This window comes from Notamacropus eugenii, chromosome 1 (assembly GCF_028372415.1).
Source record: "Notamacropus eugenii isolate mMacEug1 chromosome 1, mMacEug1.pri_v2, whole genome shotgun sequence".
Classification (NCBI taxonomy): domain Eukaryota; kingdom Metazoa; phylum Chordata; class Mammalia; order Diprotodontia; family Macropodidae; genus Notamacropus; species Notamacropus eugenii.
The window spans coordinates 630764686-630782127 of NC_092872.1; the positions used below are offsets into that span (position 1 = coordinate 630764686).

General features: G+C 39.9%; 1 protein-coding gene across 4 annotated transcripts in view; it reads left to right on the forward strand.

Moving 5' to 3' along the window:
• The window catches only part of ADD2 (adducin 2), a 206279-nt gene that overhangs the window by 178227 nt on the left and 10610 nt on the right, over positions 1-17442 (forward strand). For all 4 annotated transcript variants that reach the window (XM_072635256.1, XM_072635254.1, XM_072635253.1 and 1 more), the window contains 4 exons: positions 284-403; positions 1368-1457; positions 3752-3917; positions 14029-14154. In XM_072635256.1, coding sequence (XP_072491357.1) covers positions 284-403; positions 1368-1457; positions 3752-3917; positions 14029-14154 — 502 coding nt within the window. The remainder of the gene's footprint in view (positions 1-283; positions 404-1367; positions 1458-3751; positions 3918-14028; positions 14155-17442) is intronic.

The following is a 17442-nucleotide window of genomic DNA, read 5'->3' on the forward strand; positions in this document are numbered from 1 at the left end:
AACCTGACCATTCCTGACTCCAGCTCCAAGAACTCCAGACAGCATCCTGTGCTACCTCATATATCTAATGACACTGAAAATGGGTCTACAGGCAATCATCTTCATCACTCAAGCCAGAGGTTGCCAAATCCTACCTTAGATGATAGATCTAAAAAGAAACCCAGGGAGAGACAATAGTACTGATCATCTCTGAAGGACAAGCAGATGGTAGATTTCATGGAATGCTATCTTTCTGAGTATCCTTATTCTTTGGACTAACCTTGTCTGTGTTGTATTTGGTCAGTGGATGAAGGCAGATGAGGTGGAGAAGTCTAGCAGTGGAATGCCAATCCGAATCGAAAATCCAAACCAATTTGTGCCTCTCTATACGGACCCCCAGGAAGTGCTGGAAATGCGAAACAAGGTAAAACGATGCCTGGTTATCTCCTCTGTTCATGTCTCACTTGGCACTATTTTAGGGCCTACAGTTGTGGTTTTCAGGATGACCCTGAGTCTCTGATGCCACAGAGTCTTCATGAAGTGAGGACGTCTGAAGGCTGTATCTGAGAAAATGAACATTTCTATAAATCAAATTTTATTGTTCCATTGGCATGTTATAATTTCATAAATGGCTTGTTGTCATTTTTTACTCTGTGCCGCACATCTCAATAGCTCTAGTCTTGAATAGTATTTCTTGAACTAAATGAGTAAAAGGCTCCTTTGCTAGGACCAGAGACCCCACAGAGAATCTATGCACCTATTCCCACTTGGCATCTTGCTTCTCAAAATCTCAATTCAGAAGTATTGCAAAATATTTCTCATCATAATTGATTAATTTATCTTAAAAATAGATATTATCTAATAAACACAACATTCATTCATCCATTCATTTAACAAACATTTATTAGGCACCTAATGTGCAAAAAGAACTGTACTTGTTAGGCTAAAACAAAAAGTTACACAGGATACAGTCCCTACCCTCATGGAACTTATGGTTTAATAGATGGATAAGATTTATAAGGCATGGAAAAAAGAGAACAAAGGTCATATTGGAGGTAGGAAGAGGTAAGAGCATAGACTAAGTTCAGTAGAATATAGGGCATATAAAGGACAGTAATATGAAAAAAGGCAGGAAAGATAAAGTGGTGTCAGATTGTGGAGGATCTAGAATTCCAGGCAAAGCAGTTCTAATGCATTATATTAGAAACTACAAGAGATAAAATCATAGAACACCTAGAGGACCTTCATGGACCACACATCTCTCTAGACCACTCTGGTGAACCACTACCTAACACTAATTATGTATCAGGAATGACAACTTAATCTAAAGGGTCTGCTATCCCACCATGGTGAACTAATAACTGGCTCTCTGTTCTTTCTCTTTTCAGATTCGGGAGCAAAATCGTCAAGATGTGAAGTCAGCAGGTCCTCAGTCACAGCTGTTGGCTAGTGTCATAGCAGAAAAGAGTAGGAGTCCGGTCAGCAACCCAAATTCCTTTCTGGAGTGGAAACATTTTTCTTCCATTCTTTTGGTTATAGCTTTAAGTGAGAGAACAAAAAATTGTGGGGTAGAAGGAGTATCAAGTCTCCTAACTCATAGGAGATTAGATTTTTATAACTAGAAGGGGCCTCAGAGGTTATGTATTCTGAACCCCTCATCAGCCAATCAATCAACAAGCATTTTTTAAGTACTTACTTGCCAGGAACTACACTAGGTAGGAGGGATACATGTTGCAGATGGGGAAAGAGAGGCTTAGAAAAGTTAAGTGACTTGTCCAAGATCACACAGGTATAAAGTAAGAGAGTTGGGAATCAAACCCAGATGCTCTGATGCCCAATCCAGCACTCATTCTCCTTTATCCCTCTACCTCTTCTCATGCTTGCCTCTCCCGATTAGTTCTGATATAACTGTGGATGAGTCCCTTCTACTCCCACTTATCCCAAAATCCTATCCTCCTAATCTCTCTCAGAGGTTTTTTGTTTTGTTTTTTGAAAACAGGAGTTCACTTCATTCTGTAGGCTACAATACATGATGCAGGGAGAACATTTTTATTCTATCCCCCTCCCTTATTCTCTTCTTAAACCACAATTCTGGTCTAGTCTGGTCTGAGTCAAAGCTGAGTCTTAGAGAGTTGGAGTTATCAGTGTGCAGACCCTGAATCTTCTATGCAGAGACACTATGCTGTGAGGTCTGAGCTCAGATGCCATAGGAGGAAGTAGGGGCACAGAGGAAGAAGAGATTTCCCACAGAACAGAGAAGGGACAGTTGACATTAAACTCAGAGCTGTCTTCCCTTAGAAGAAAAGTTCTTAACCTTTATTGTAACATGGACCCAATTAGCAGTCTGGTGAAACCTATGAACCCTTTCTTGGGATAAAGCTTTTAAATATATAAAATAAAATACAGAGCATTACAGAGGAAATCAATTCTATTGAAATATACTTATTAAGAACATTTTTACAAATAAGTTCATGGAACTCAGGTTAAGAATTCATGTCTTAGAAGGTGTACCTAAGTCTGGGCCCCAGTCTTCAAACTAGAGGATCAGGCTCGTGGTGGGTGAAGGGAACTTCTCCAGATAAATTGTGATTGGGCCTCTGTGTGATCAGGAGAAAGAATACTACATTTGAGTCTGCATCTGGCCTCAGCCACTTTCTACCTGTGTGATATTGAGTGAGTCACTTTTCCTCACCCACCCTTGTCTTCCTTATTTGTAAAATGAAGAGGTTAGACAAGACGGTCTCTGAAGTCCCTTCTGGCTTCAAAGAGATGATCCTATGGAACAGAAAGTAATACATTGTCATTTTAATGCTTGAACTAGGATATATTTAGCAAAAGGGAGAAACATTTTTGATTCTTTAGGAAATCATTGCTGCTGATTACCAGGTCAAGGAATTTTACCCAGAGGTAAACAGAAGTCAACACAGGACATTTTTCTGTCCTGTATGGTAAAACAGGATCAATTAATATTTGCAAAATGGCCTGAGGTTCTCCCAATATGTTCCTTTCCAGGGTGTAAATGGCTTGGAATGCTGAAGCCACAGTGACTTGGTGTACTTTGCTTATGGGTTTCGAGTAATTGCAACCAAAGCTCAGGATTTGGTGTGGTCAGAAAGAGCCATCAGCTCAAGGACAGCACTGAACTGAGAGCCAGAAAGGACCCATTTCAAACCTTAACTCAGATACCCTAGTTAGGATGGCATGAGCCTAGCTCTAGGGCTTGTTGTGAAAATCAAATGAGACAATTCATGTGAAGCGCTTTGCAAACCTTCATGAATGGTGGTTCTTATTAGCATTAGTAGCAGTTTTGTCAGTATTATTCCCAAAGTTTACATGCCCTGGCACTGATGCTTCTGGGACTGGGCTGACCACTGAGAGTTGAGCTGCTTGGAGAAAGGCTGATCATTGTCATCCTAGCTAAGAAATGCAAAACGCAAAAGTACAGTATTAGAGATGGGGCTTCTTTAGTCTGGGACATGTTCTGGTTATGTTCTTTGACATTAGCTTGACAATCCCGCTTGATCTTGAAGACCTGAGAGCTTTTACATAGGAGCCAATGTCTAAGCTTGGGTGAAATGTGGATGGTAGCGTCAGCCCCTGGAAAACATACCTTGAGCTTCTTATTGCCCAAGAAGGTGCATGTTGGTCTGTCCCTGGCAAGATAACCAGGATTTGGGCCACAGAAATCTCAGAGGAAGTTAGCTGGAAAATTAATGGGTAGATTTGGTTTTCCATGTTCATTGGGTTGACGTATTCTGTGGTCAACTTTCAGTCTACAGATAGCCACCTGGCCTCCAAGGGTGATGCAGATACCAAAGACGACTCAGAGGAAACAGTGCCTGTGGGACCAGAACCCCCCAATCCCTTCAGCCAACTCACTGACCAAGAACTGGAGGAATATAAGAAAGAGGTGGAGAGGAAGAAACTCGAACTTGATGGTAAATTGCTATCCATCATGATTATAGTACAGATGACAAGGGTCCCTCCGAGGTATTCCAGAGCAACAGTACAGTGAAGGGGTGGGGTGGAGAGAGAGAACAACGGATTCCAGTTTTGCCACAGACCAGTTGTACACATCTGGGCAAGTCACTTAATCTGTAGCTTTAGCTTGTTCATGTATCAAATGAGGACACTAAACCCTACCATATCTCCCTTTATCCTTTTATGAGGCTAAAATGGGATCATAGGATTTAAAGCCTGAAGTGACCTTAGACTTTATCTAGTCCAATATAATTTTACAGATGAAAAAAACTGAGACTCAAATAGACTAGTGACTTTCTAAATGGATGTGAAAAAACTCTGGAAATAAGCGTTATTTGTAGTGTTCATCCTATTCCCACCCACCTCCTCAGAGGGGAAGACATTCAAGTCATTCCAGGAAACAGAGATTCTATCCTATTATTGAAGCTTTCCGGGAAAAGCCTTTGTCATTCATCCATGGAACAGCACTCCTTCATTATCAGGATATTCTTCCTTCATTAGGTTAACCTATCCCAACACACTTGCTCCTCGTTTCTTGTTCAGGTGGATGAGGAGCACTGTCTTGTTTGTTTCTTTGATTCCTGGCAGATACCAGGTGAAGGAAAGAGGAGGAGGAGAAAGAGCAAAAGAGGGACTGTGTCTAGCTTATAAATATTGATGAATACGTGTAGGGTGTGCTGTCTGAAAAATAAAGGATGTCAGAGCTGAAGGATGATGATCTTAGGATGATGAATGTTAGAGCAGTAAGAAATTTTACAACATCAAATATCTAAGCTACAAGAGACCTTAAAATATAGAATTTAGGATGTTACAGATGAACAGGACATTAGATATAGACCATATTAATGGTCTATTAATATTAATATTAAAGATGAATGTTAAATAGAATATTAAAGAATTTAAATATTAAATATTATATTTAATGTATATTAAAGAATAATAAATATTATACTAAATATTAATAATATATTTAGAATATATTAAAGAATATTACACAGAATATTAAAGCTGGAAAGAATTCTAGAATGTATAATATCAGACCTTATGAAATGAATTTGTTTTATAGGACATGGAGGGTGAGGACTGGAAGGAATCTTAACATGTTTAACCTAGAATGTCAGAGTAAATTCAGTCAGTGAAAATTTAATCATCCTTTAAACACTTACTCTATGCTAGGTTCTAGGGATTCGATGACAAAAATGAAATAGCTCCGATGCCTAAGGAGTTTCTATTACATCTGGAAAAGAACTCTAGAATACAAACCCAGAATGTCAGAGATAGGAGGGACCTTCAAAATCTTATCATTCAATCCCTTCATGTTTACAGAGGAGAAAACAGGGGTCCAAAGAGACTGTCAATTGTTTAAAGTCAAGAATCTAATTGTTAGTTGTTTAAAGTCAAGAATCTAATAATAGCAGAGGAAGGAAGAAAAACAAGCAATACTTTAACCTCTCAGTCCTTTGCATTATGTTCATTAAACCACTACTACTGGCATCTCACTGGATAGCACTCCAAACCCAAATTAATCCAATTGACTCTAAGAAAAATATCCTGCCTCTATTTTTCCAGGTGAACCTCTAAGGTTTTGATTATCTTTTACTCCTGCCTAACCTCTTTAGCACTTGACATTGGTCCCAAAACCTTCCTCTTTTATATTCTGCTGCCAGAAAGGTGATCCATCTTTCTATCTCACTGGGGAGGCCTTTGGTAAAAGTATACAGAAACAGATGGTGATGGAAAACTCAGTGCACCTGGTACCCAAATGCCACAAAAGAACTAATTTGTCATGTCCAGGAGTCACTTACTTAGAGTGGTTCAACCATTCAGAATAGTATTTGCCTGAGTGTGCTCCACTGAGACCTAGGGTCCCATACAATATGGGGATTCCAATGGAATGGGGGTTTCAAAAGAAAAGTCTGATGTTGTCAGTATTTCTCCTTCTAAAATATTAGATGGGAAATATTGCTTAAAGAAATATGTATCATTTGAGGCAAATTTTGAATAGGAACTGTGACTTCATCGGCATAGGGACTTTAAGGAAGAACACCTCTACCAAAATAGCTTGATGTTTTCTCTGCAACTTATAGTCTCAGAAAGTAACCAAGAGAAGTTGTGTCAAACTCAGATAGAAACAGAGGCCACTAATATGTAAGGATCCCTATGGGCCACATGTTAGAAAACCAAACATATTTACATATTTCTCTTTTCATTAGTACATCAACATATTATGATCATATAGGAACTACATTTCAGACTGATTTGGGCCATACTTGGGAGTGTTGAGAACTGTAGGAGGCAACCAGTTTAGTATTTGACACCTCCTGCCAAGACCACTCTACGAGGTTAAGTGATAGATATCCCTAAGGACACACAGTAGGTGTCGGAGGCAGGACTCAAACTCCCTAGCTCCAAAGCTCGTTCTTCATATACTGCATGATGCTTTCTTCCTTAGATGTGTATAGAGGCTTAGTCTATTTTTGTTGCAAAATTTCCCTGCCTATCCACCATCTTTATCTCCATAACATTCCATATCCCAGTCTTTAGGTTTCTATCAATATATTTTAAGCCCTCGTAAATGTTATCTGGACAAAATGGCTTAGAAAATTCTGATTTAGGGTAAATTTAAAATGTATTGTTTGGTCATTTCAGTCACATTCAATTCTTCTTGACCCCATTTGGGGTTTTAGAGTGGTTTGCCATTTCCTTCTCCAGCCCATTTTACAGATGAAGAAACTGAGGCAAACAGGGTTAGATTGACTCCAGGCCAGGGCACTGTATCTACTGTGCCACTCAACTGCCTTACGTTTAGAATGTCAAAACCTTAAAAAAAAATCATGAAGTGAAGTGAAAAAGCACCATGTGAAGTGCTAGGATTACAGATAGAAAACTGAGATAGTCACTGCTCTCAGTAAGCTCACACTCTAATTAGGGGACAGAACACATCCAGGAAGATTCAGGTGTGAGGCAAATGGAGAGGCCTAGCAGTCCGTAGGAAACAGAGGTCAGGCAGATGATAAGGCCCAGTGATTGCCCTGATACATGGGAAAGTTCTATAATCAGGGTCATGCCTTGCCTGGGCAAACCCATCCAACCCAGCAGGTATTTCATTCAAGCACAAACTTCCTATGCCACCCTTTGCCAAAGTCTTCATTGTAGCATGCAACAAACTCTAGGCTTTTGGCGGAAGTACCATTGGAGTGTAATTTCCAGAAGGTACTACCAAAATGGAAAGGTTTTAGGTGTAGCTCTGGTAATAGCTCTGTCAAAAGATCTGTCATCTGTCATCCAAAGCCCTACTTAGTAAGACTGCTTGTGGAAACGTGTGCGTAAGTGCACATGTTGAGAGGGTAGGGGGAAGAGGAAGTGCTGAGATTGCTTTGGAATCAGGACTGTCCTCCCCAGATGAAACTGCAAGCCCTTGAAGTATGGCACTGTTTGTGCAGGGCTAGGCTAGCAGGTAAAGATTTTAAATGCACGCAAGACACAGCTCCTGTTCTCACAAAGTTTACAATTTCATTACATAGATAAAACGCGCATATGAAATGAATAGTGATAGGAGAGGTGGTGTGCTAAATGCTAAGATGAGTGGTAGGAATAAGAAGCACTTAGCGCTGGTGTGGCCTGAGTCTGTTTCCTCATAAGTAAAAGCAGGGGCTCCACTAGATGATCCCCAAGGTCTCTTTTACCTCTAAATCCTAGAATGAGTGTGAACCAAACCACAGAGACGGGGGTAGCGTATGGCAGCATCATTGAAAACCCAAGGAAAGAGGGTGAGGGACTTTCTGAAGGCAGCAGACTATAGGAAGAATTCTTTGTAAAATGGTATTTGTGAACACCAGAATTAGAAAGGTGGTCAAACACTTACAAATTGTTAAAACACGACAATAGGTAAGAGTTATTAATGTGGTGTGATTATTGTTATTGAGGTTTGGTAAGCTGTGCTTTGAGCAGTCTTTACAGGAAACAGCAGAATGGGGGTCTGGGGCAGAGAGGGAGCCAGCCTGCTGCCTCTTGGAAGCTACCTGGGAGGCTGGCCATGATGCCCAGTCTGTTCAGGAGTACCACTCTGACTGCACGTGACATTCTGCACTCCATCTGGTTTTGACTTCCAGAACTGTGATGTAAATAGTGATGAAGAAAACTTTATCAGTCCCTAACCCCCCTTATTTTGTTGGACAAATGTTCATATTCAAAAGAATGAGTAAAGCAGAGTTTTCCTTTAACATTAATAGATCCCAGGGCAGGCAGGATCAAGAATGGTCCTGATTTCTAAGGGTGACAGGGACCTGAAAGGTGGCCATTTATTGTTGTGGTGTCTCTGTCACCTTCACAGTTCATACAAGCACAATAGCAAATACAAACTGAACAGCCCCTCCCATGGTGTGGTGACTAACTATGTCAGAGTGGTAACTAGCATGGGATAGATAGAGTTTTATTCTACAGCATGGTGCTGAGATCTAGTGAGCCCCACTTCCTTCTGGGTATGGGAGACATTGCTTTTTGACTTGGAGGGATTATTTCCTCTCTCTAATAACAGCTGTTCCCTTATTTCATCTTAGAATCCCTCACCAGGCTCTGTGTCTCCCCCTGCAACCCTTCATAAGGGCAAGATCTGGACTGCCCCTTTTCCCACCATGACCATACCCTATGATCCAGCTTCCTCCTACACTCTCAGTCCTAAGACACACAGTCAGTTTTTTCCCCAAGTAAAAAAATTCCTTTAAGCCCCATCCCAATTTTCCCTAATATCCACCCTTACTTCTTATGGACGGCCTCATCTCTGATCCAGGCCATCTAGCATGATTTCACTCATCTACTTCCATTTTCAGTACATCTTCTGTCTATATATCCTTTTAATTATATTTATTTTATCATTCATATATTTATTTATATATTCCCTCTCAACTCAGAGAAAAGGGCTTCCTTGTCTGCATAGCTACTTCATTCAGATATCTGGCATTGTTTTTTAAAGTGAGACTATTCCATCAAAAGGTGGCTATTTCTGTGCTGTTCACATATTACCTTCTGCTCAGTTATATAAATGTTGCCAAGATCTGCTGAGCTGCCAGGAGGGTACTGTGTCCTCTCTTTCTGCCTCTTTCATCACTTTATTCTGTTCTGAGGTAAAGAAGAGCTTTGATTGAAGGAAAGCACACAAGGTCAGTATAAAATGAACATGACATTCTTTACTGCAGTATGGTATGGTGGAGAGAGAAAAGCCAACCTGATGAGAAGACAAGATATGTGAGCCCTAGTCCTGGCTTTGCTATGTGCTATCTGTGTGAATATTTACCCCTTCAGTGACTCTTTTCATCGAGGATATGAGGACTTTGGATTAGATGATCTCTGCAATCCTATTAAGTTCATGTATAGATTTCTAAGACTCCTGCCCACCCCCCTTGAATATTCTGAGTTCTCTTCCTGCACTTGCCTTAAAGCCTGGAGGAACTAGTTTTCATAACCAGGACTTGATGATATATAGTTCAATAATGAGAGTCCTTTGAATTAGGTCCAAGAGGAATCCTTCTGACATTGAAATACACTCTCCTTCCTCCTGGACTCTATTTAATTTTTCCTTACTATTAGAAAATCTGCAGATGACAAGAATATGGAAGGTAAAGAGATAGCTAATATTTTGGATGATAGAATTGAGCCTCAAAAAGACCTGAGCAGTGAGCTAAATATAAGAAGATATAATTTAATGATACTAAATGTAAAATCCTATACTTAGATTCAAAAAATGGATTCTATATTGCAGGAGCTGGATAATAGTTCCCATGGCGGGGGGGGACCCTGGGGTTTTAGTAAATTTCCCTCTCAATGAGTTAGCAGTGTGACATAGTAGACAAAATAATAACGTGGTCTTAGGTTGCACTAAGAGAAGTAGCATCCATAATGAAGAGTGGTAATTGCATTGTATTCTGCTCTAATCAGATCCCAACTCTGGTGCTGGGTTTACTCCTGAGCACTATTATAAAAGGAACATTGAAAAGCTGGAAAATAACCAGGATAGTGAGGGAATGCAAAACCACACCATGCAAATAACAGTTTAAAAAACAGAGATGTTTAGCCTATGGAAAATAAGACTTAGAGGGAATATTCAAATACTTGAAAGTCTATCATGGTAAAGATTTACTTGCTTGGCTCCAGAGAGCAAAACCAGAATCAATGAAGGGGAGTTAACAGGGAGGTAATCTTCAGCTCTTTAAAGGTAAGAATTTCTCAGTAATTAGACACAATCATTAATTCAACCCAAAAGAGAATTATTCTGCCTTATTTAGCAAATACCCAAGAACTGTTCAAACAGAAAGGTAATGACCACTTGATAGGGAAGTTGTAGTAGGAATTCATATTTTTGATTGAGGTTGAACCACATAACCTCTGAAGGTCCTTTCCAACAGTGAGATTTCATTATCCTGATTTTAGCTTCCTAACCACTCCCACTGCCTCCATTTCCCCCCTTCCCTCCATCTCAATCATTCCAGATAAATTTTCTTAAAACACATCTTTCATTAAACCTAAAATGGTTCAGTGTTGTCACTCATTTTAAGGCCAAACACCTTAGCGTGACAACTAGGTGATGCAGAAGATAGAACGTTGGACCTGGAGTCAGGAAGACCTGAATTCAAATATGGCCTCAGACGTTTAGCTGGACAAGTTGCTTAACCTCTGCCTGCCCCAATTTCCTCATCCATAAAGTGTAGATAATAATAGCACCTATCTACCAGGGTTGTTGCAAGGATAAAATGAGATGATATTTGTAAAGCACTTCACAAACCTTAAAGTGCTGCATACATACTGTAAAAGTTTTTATCATTCCAACCTAACGTCCCACTACTTCTCAACAAAGCTTTTCTGTCGAGCTAGAATCCATTCCATCTCCCAAACGTGCATGCTCAGATATCTATTTTGTGACCTTGAATATGCTGTTCCTCCATCATGTCCCAAACGTCCTCCAAGTTACATTTCAAATCTCACATCTGAAAGGCTGTTATTCATAAAAGGGATGAGCTTATTCTTTTTGCCTCCAGAGGGTAGAACTAAAATGAACAGGTAAAAGAACCAGAGAGACAAGTATAAGGAAAGGCTTCAAACAATTAAAGTTGTCTAAAAGAGGAATCGGTTATTCCAAGAGGCAGTAGTGAATTCCCTTTCACTGGAGGTCTCCAAGTGGAAAACAATGATTACTTTCCATATAATTTATAGTTAGAAGACCCCTCCATATATATATGTACATATACATACATACATACATATGTGTATATATACGTGTGTGTGTGTATATATATATATATAAATTAGATGAGCTTAGAGGTCATTTAATATTGTGGACAGAATTCCTGCTTAGCTAAAGGCTAAACAAGATGGTTTCTGAAGTTCATTCCCATTTCTGTGATTCTAGATTTTCTAAGTCTACCTTCCTTCATGAAGCCTTCTACAAGTCCTCTAAGCCATACTACACTGTCTTCTCCATTCTAGCATTTGTAGTCTATTCAATTCATCAGGTTTTTTATTAAGCACCTCCTTGGTTCCAGGCCTTAGGCCTGGTTATAAGAGAGCACTAATTCTTGCAGAGAACCAGAAAGCTTTCAGTAGGGAGGTGCAGGTGAAAGAGGCAGGCACCCCAAGCATGAGGGGCACAGGGGTGAGCAAGTGAATACAGTTATGTATTGAGTAAACCTGTCATAGTCCTTAGCTCTAGGGTGTCTTATGTTGTTCTCTAGCTGTTTCATGGGCCTATCTTCTGTCATGATCCTCCCTAGATGGGAAAAAAACTCTTCTCCTTGCTTAGTGCTGGGCATGCAGGAGATTCTCGTAAAAGACTTGCTGTCTTAACCCGCATGAGGTTCTGGGCACTTGGCAGAGAATATCTATGGAGTGGTGAGAAAGGTGGGAAATACAAACAGATACATTAAAGGTTTTTTTTTTTGCTTTTTTTTTACAAATTTATATGTAGTAGCAGCTGTCTCTCACATTTAGCATGGAGGGAGGAAGGGTTTGTGGTATGGCTCAAAGGGAGGCAGAATATACTTTTCTAGCCTTTTATCTCCTCACCCTTCTCCAAGGGAGACTTTAGTTCCTGTCAAGAAAGGAAGCTCTGCTTGGTTGGGACCAGAAATCACTCTGCTCTCCTCAGAGAGATGTCTCCCATTTTATCTACTTACTCCCTTAAATATTATTAGTCTAAGGGATATAGTTTTGAGGTTCAAGCTAAATTTCTGATCATTGTACATTAATGGAGAAAGGAAGTCCTAAGCTTTATATCCAAAGCTTGACTTCCTTTCCACCAAATACCGGTTCCACAATGAACATACATAGCACATAGTGAAGAAACCCATTTATCCAAGTTGGTAGCAAAACAGAAATCAGAGAAAGTATACATAGGAGAATACATGCCAGACAATACAGAATGAGGGAGCTGTCTCATTTGGAGTGAGGTGACTCAGCTCAATCAAGAGAGAGTCTCTGATCTCACCCAAGAAGAAATTTTCCAAAGTCTCTAGAATAGCAAGCTGGGGATAGCAACAAGATGGAGACTACCATCTCCTCTGAGTTGGCTTTTTCCCATTCATTTTTTCAGCACCTGAAGTGGGGTTGGCAAAATCTTTTCTCTTGAAGCTAGAAGCCATGAGCCTAAATTGACAGGACAGATTGCAGAAACAAAGAAAACAACCAGTTCTCCTCACTTCTGCTCTTGACAGTTCCACCTCCATCTCTCACACAAGGATGGGGCATTGATCAACAATGATAAAAGAGTCCCATGCCAATGGATTTTGGGACTTAGGTTACATACGAATGCTGGATCCACCCTGTTTATTACAGGAAGTTAATAACATTTGGGTTTGTGAGGGGTGGGAGGGGGTAAACAGATTAGACTTGCTCTATTTGGCCACACAAGGAACAAATGGTACTAATATTAGAAAGACAAATTTAGGCTCAACCCAAGGAAAATCTAATAATTAGAGCTATCGGTTAGTAAAAGAGACTGCTATAGGAGAAAGGAAGTGAGTTCCACCTCATTGGAGGTCTTCAAGCAAGTCAGATGGTCATTTGTCATTTGTGTTATAGGAGGTATTCTTTTAGGGGTATGGTTTGGAAAAAAAGACCTGCTGAGGTCCCTTTCAACACTGAAATTCTATCATTCTATAACCTTTTGACATTAATGTCATAAAGGACAACTATGTTCACCCATGAAGGTAGGTCACTTCAGAGAAAGAAGACTGAATTAGATTATAGGATTTAGAACTCACACCTTGTCAAACCAGCTGTTTGACAGAGGAGGAACACAAGGCCTAGAAAAGGAAAATTACTTTCCCAAAGTGACACACATAGTAAGTAACATGCTGTAGTAGAAAGAACACTGGAGTTGGTGTTCAGGTTGGCTGTGATATCATTACTCTTGTGGTTTTGGGAAAACCACTTTACATCTCTGGACCTCTATTTCTTCTTCTATAAAATGAATTGGAGCAGATAAGAGATCAGCAAACTACCTCCAAGATAAGAATGTTTTTTACATTTTAAATAAAATTCTATTGTATTTAAAAATGTTTTTAGCTCATGTGCTGTACAAAAATAAGTGAAGGGAGGTATATAGTTGACTGAGCCCTGGAGAAGATAATCTCTAAGGCCTTCCAACTCACAATCCTATGGTTCTAAGAAGCAGAATTCAGTTTTGAACCCAGAGCCTCTGAATACAGATCCAGTGCTCGTTCCATTATACCATATTGCTTCTAGTCTGACCCGCTATGGCAATCCTTAAGTTCTTCTCTCATTCAGCAATTGTGCCGGGAATACAGTGGATATTGGACAAATGTTTACTGAACATCAACAGCAACAGATTTTACCAGTGGAACTCAATTGGCTAGGCTACAAGTGATTCAGTTGACAGAATTCAGCTAAGGATCCTTCTAATTGCCTCTCCAGACCTAACAGAAAAAGCTCACTCCTGGTTGAGCCTGGAACAAAGAGGTGACTGGACAGAAAGGAGCTATTTTCTGTACCATCTCTAGATGCCTGATTTTTGCCAGCCTCTGACCATCATTCACAGGTGGTTTTCTCTGTTCACAGGTGAGAAAGAAACAACAGCAGAGGAGCCTAGCTCTCCTTTGAAGTCTGCTCCTGCTTCTCCAGTGAAGAGTCCATCCAAAACAGAAACAAAGAGTCCTGCCCTTTCCCCATCTAAGTCTTCAGAGGGTAAGTTAAGCTCAAAGGGGAGGGGGGCGAGAGGGAAGTGCATTCAATTGACAAAAAAAGAGTTGCTGCATGGAAGATAGCACAGATGTGTATATGAATGGATAAGGAACACATAAAAGTGATATCCTGCCTCCTCTTCTCTTTCCACAATGAACTGAAATACAGGCTGCCAGGTCTATATTTGTATTGTTTGCAAACTATCATGATAGAATTAGAATGCATTTTGTAAAAAAGAAAAAAATTATAGTCAAGAAAGGTTTCTTACTGTAAGTAACATATCACTGCATTTTGGAATGAATTCTTACAGATGAGAATATCTAAGCTCTGGCTGTCCACACAGGACTAAAACATTTCAAATAAAGAGCAAGATGTAGTAGAAAGAGCTGGTTTTGGAGTCCAAAGACCCACATCTCATTTCTAGCTCCAACACATCCTAGTTGTGTGCCTGTGGGCAGATCTCTTAACCTCTCTCTGAATCCCATTTTCCTTTTGTAAAAGTGGAGGTAATAATACTTCTACTATCTGTCTGGAAAGGATTTTGTGAAGCAAGCCATTTGGAAGCCTTTCAGTACAACATAAATGTGATATTGTTCTTAACCTGATATCTAGGGAAGAGTCTACAAACAATGTAGAAAATGAGTTTAAATGTCTGATCAATGATGAGCTTCTTCCCAAAATCTAAATTAAGTTTCCCTCTTCCATTTTAATTCCTTCCAGAGTAATGAGCAAATGAATGTTTGACCAGCAAACAACTCAGTAACTCAGTTTCAAATATTAACTAAGTCAACACAAGGTTATTTTCATCCATGTTAAAGAGTCATGGAAGAAATCAACCTAGAAATAAAATGCAGGGCACTGGAATTCTGGCTCTGGTTCTGACATTTAATTAGCTATACGACTTTAGGCAAGTCATCAAAGCTCTCTGTACCTCAGTTGCTTCATGCCATAAAAGGTTGTTAAATGTCATAACAAATTTAAAAGTCCTGTGAAAAACGTATGTGTATATATGTACATATGTACACATACACATATATGCTCACATTCATATGTATGTATATGTACATATATTATTGTGTTTGTGTGCTTATATACACAGGGTGTACCAAAAGCCTTAGTACAGCTTTAAGCTATGGCTTTGTTGTTACAATAGGTAGTATAATAGTGCTATTTTACTGGCAATCACATAGCATGTTAATACATACATTTAGGTGGTGCCTGGGGATAGAGTATTGGACCTGTAATCAGGAAGATCTAAGTTCAAACTTGGCCTCGGATACTTACTAGCTATGGGATCCCAGGCAAAGCACTTTACCTTTGCCTACCTCAGTTTCCTCATTTGTAAAATGGAGACAACAATAGCACTTCCCTCCCCAGGATCATTGTGAGGATCAGATGAGATCAGATTCATTAAAGCACTTTGTAAACCTTAAAGCACTGTATAAATGCTAGTTATGATTTTATAAGTTATTGTATAAAATCACTGATTTCATACAGTGTGGTGCAATGGAGAGATGCTAGACTTGCAGTAACACTCAGGACCTATATAACCAGGATGAGCTTCCATAAACTTCTTGGAGCATCGAAGGCAATGAATAGGAGAGATGGGTTGTGATCAGCTTCTGGGGGAGGTAGTTTTCACAACAATAAAATCATAAGGTCATAGACAATGCAGAAAGGGACCTCAGAAGAAATGTATTTCAACCTCCTCGTTTTATAGATGAGGAAACTAATGCCTAAGAGAGTCAAATAGCTTCCCCCAGAATCATAGATGTTTAAACATCAGGGGTAGGATTTCAGCCCAGGCCTTTGGACTCCAGAGCCAGTACTCTTCCCATTATACAGGTCCTTGATAAATAATATAATTAAAAAATACTATATAATACTATATTATACTTGTTACATTTATATTATAGGCAACAATATGTACACTGGTGTCCATCTCTATGCCAAGAACTCATCACCAATGTGGTTTAATCTTTACCGAACTCCTTTCAAAATATGAGCACTTCACATTCCCCTAGGGAAAGTATCTCCAGCAGTGCTATAAGGTTCCTACCTCTTAAGAATAAAGCCCACAGAATCACAACCTATAAAGCTAGGCAAGACCTCAGAAATTACCATTTTACATGTAAGGAAACTGATGCCCAGAGTGAAAGAGTAACTTCCTAAAATGCACATAGAGAGCATGTAGCAGAGCTGAACTCGAGCCCTGGTTCCCTGACTCCATGTTCAGCACTCTTTCCACATTTTAATAACATTTGATAAGTGCCTACCATAAACTGGCTGTTTTTTAACTCAAAAAAGTCACTTTTGCCCTGGACTCCTTTGTTCCTTATATCAGCAGCTTGCCTGCATCTGCATGTCTAAGAGTGCCAGAAGAAAGCAGGCAGAAAAAGTCTTTCTGAGCCAGAGACAAGAAAGTCGATGTTTAGAACTGTTGTTGTTCTCCTTGTGTCTCATTGTGGTGTTGTCCAATTTGTCTCCACAACCTCTTCCTTTCTCTTCCCATCTGTGCTTTCATCAAAGGAGTTACCTCTGATTCTGAATACTTGTCTATGTAGTAAGTATAGAGAGGCTGTTTACTAACTGTACCTACCCTTGTGCCGGGGAGGGAGGACTTTTTTGGCAACTAACAGGAACCATAGCTACTGAACTCAGTGAAAGCAAAAGGACTCCCCTCCCCACTACCTTGGAGAATGTTGCCTTCTGGATATCCTATAACCCATACCCTGTAACCCTGGGTCAATTTTAGGAAGCCTAACACCTACCATGAGATGTTGAGTCAAAGCCAAGGAATCCTTGGAACTGTTATAGCAACTACATAAGGTTTAGGACTAACCTGACCTGACTCTCAATTAAATTCAAGAAAGTATTTGTAAATCACTGAGGAGACCAAAGGGTGAGGGGAAGAGGTTCAGAAAGGAAGTTTAGTTTGTGCTCTTTGGATCAGGACACAGCAGGGGAAGAAGAAGGGATGGCATTATTTCTTATAGATGTATATTGGTCTTCAAAGCACTAACTCCCTATAATGACTGATCTGGAACTGATTTCCCAAGCCTTCTCCTTTCCCAATCTCCTCAGGAGGGAGTGTATGTAACAGGGCCTTTGATAACATTGTGCCTTCAGCATCTTCACCAAAACACTGTAGTGGACCAAGACGGAGTTGGAAAGCATAGAATTCTGTGCCCATCTGTGGCAAAACTATTCTTTATCATGAAACTGTGGTGGGCAGAGGGCCTAAAGTCATCAGAAATAGGGCTACTGTCCTCTGCAAGCCCTCTTAATAGC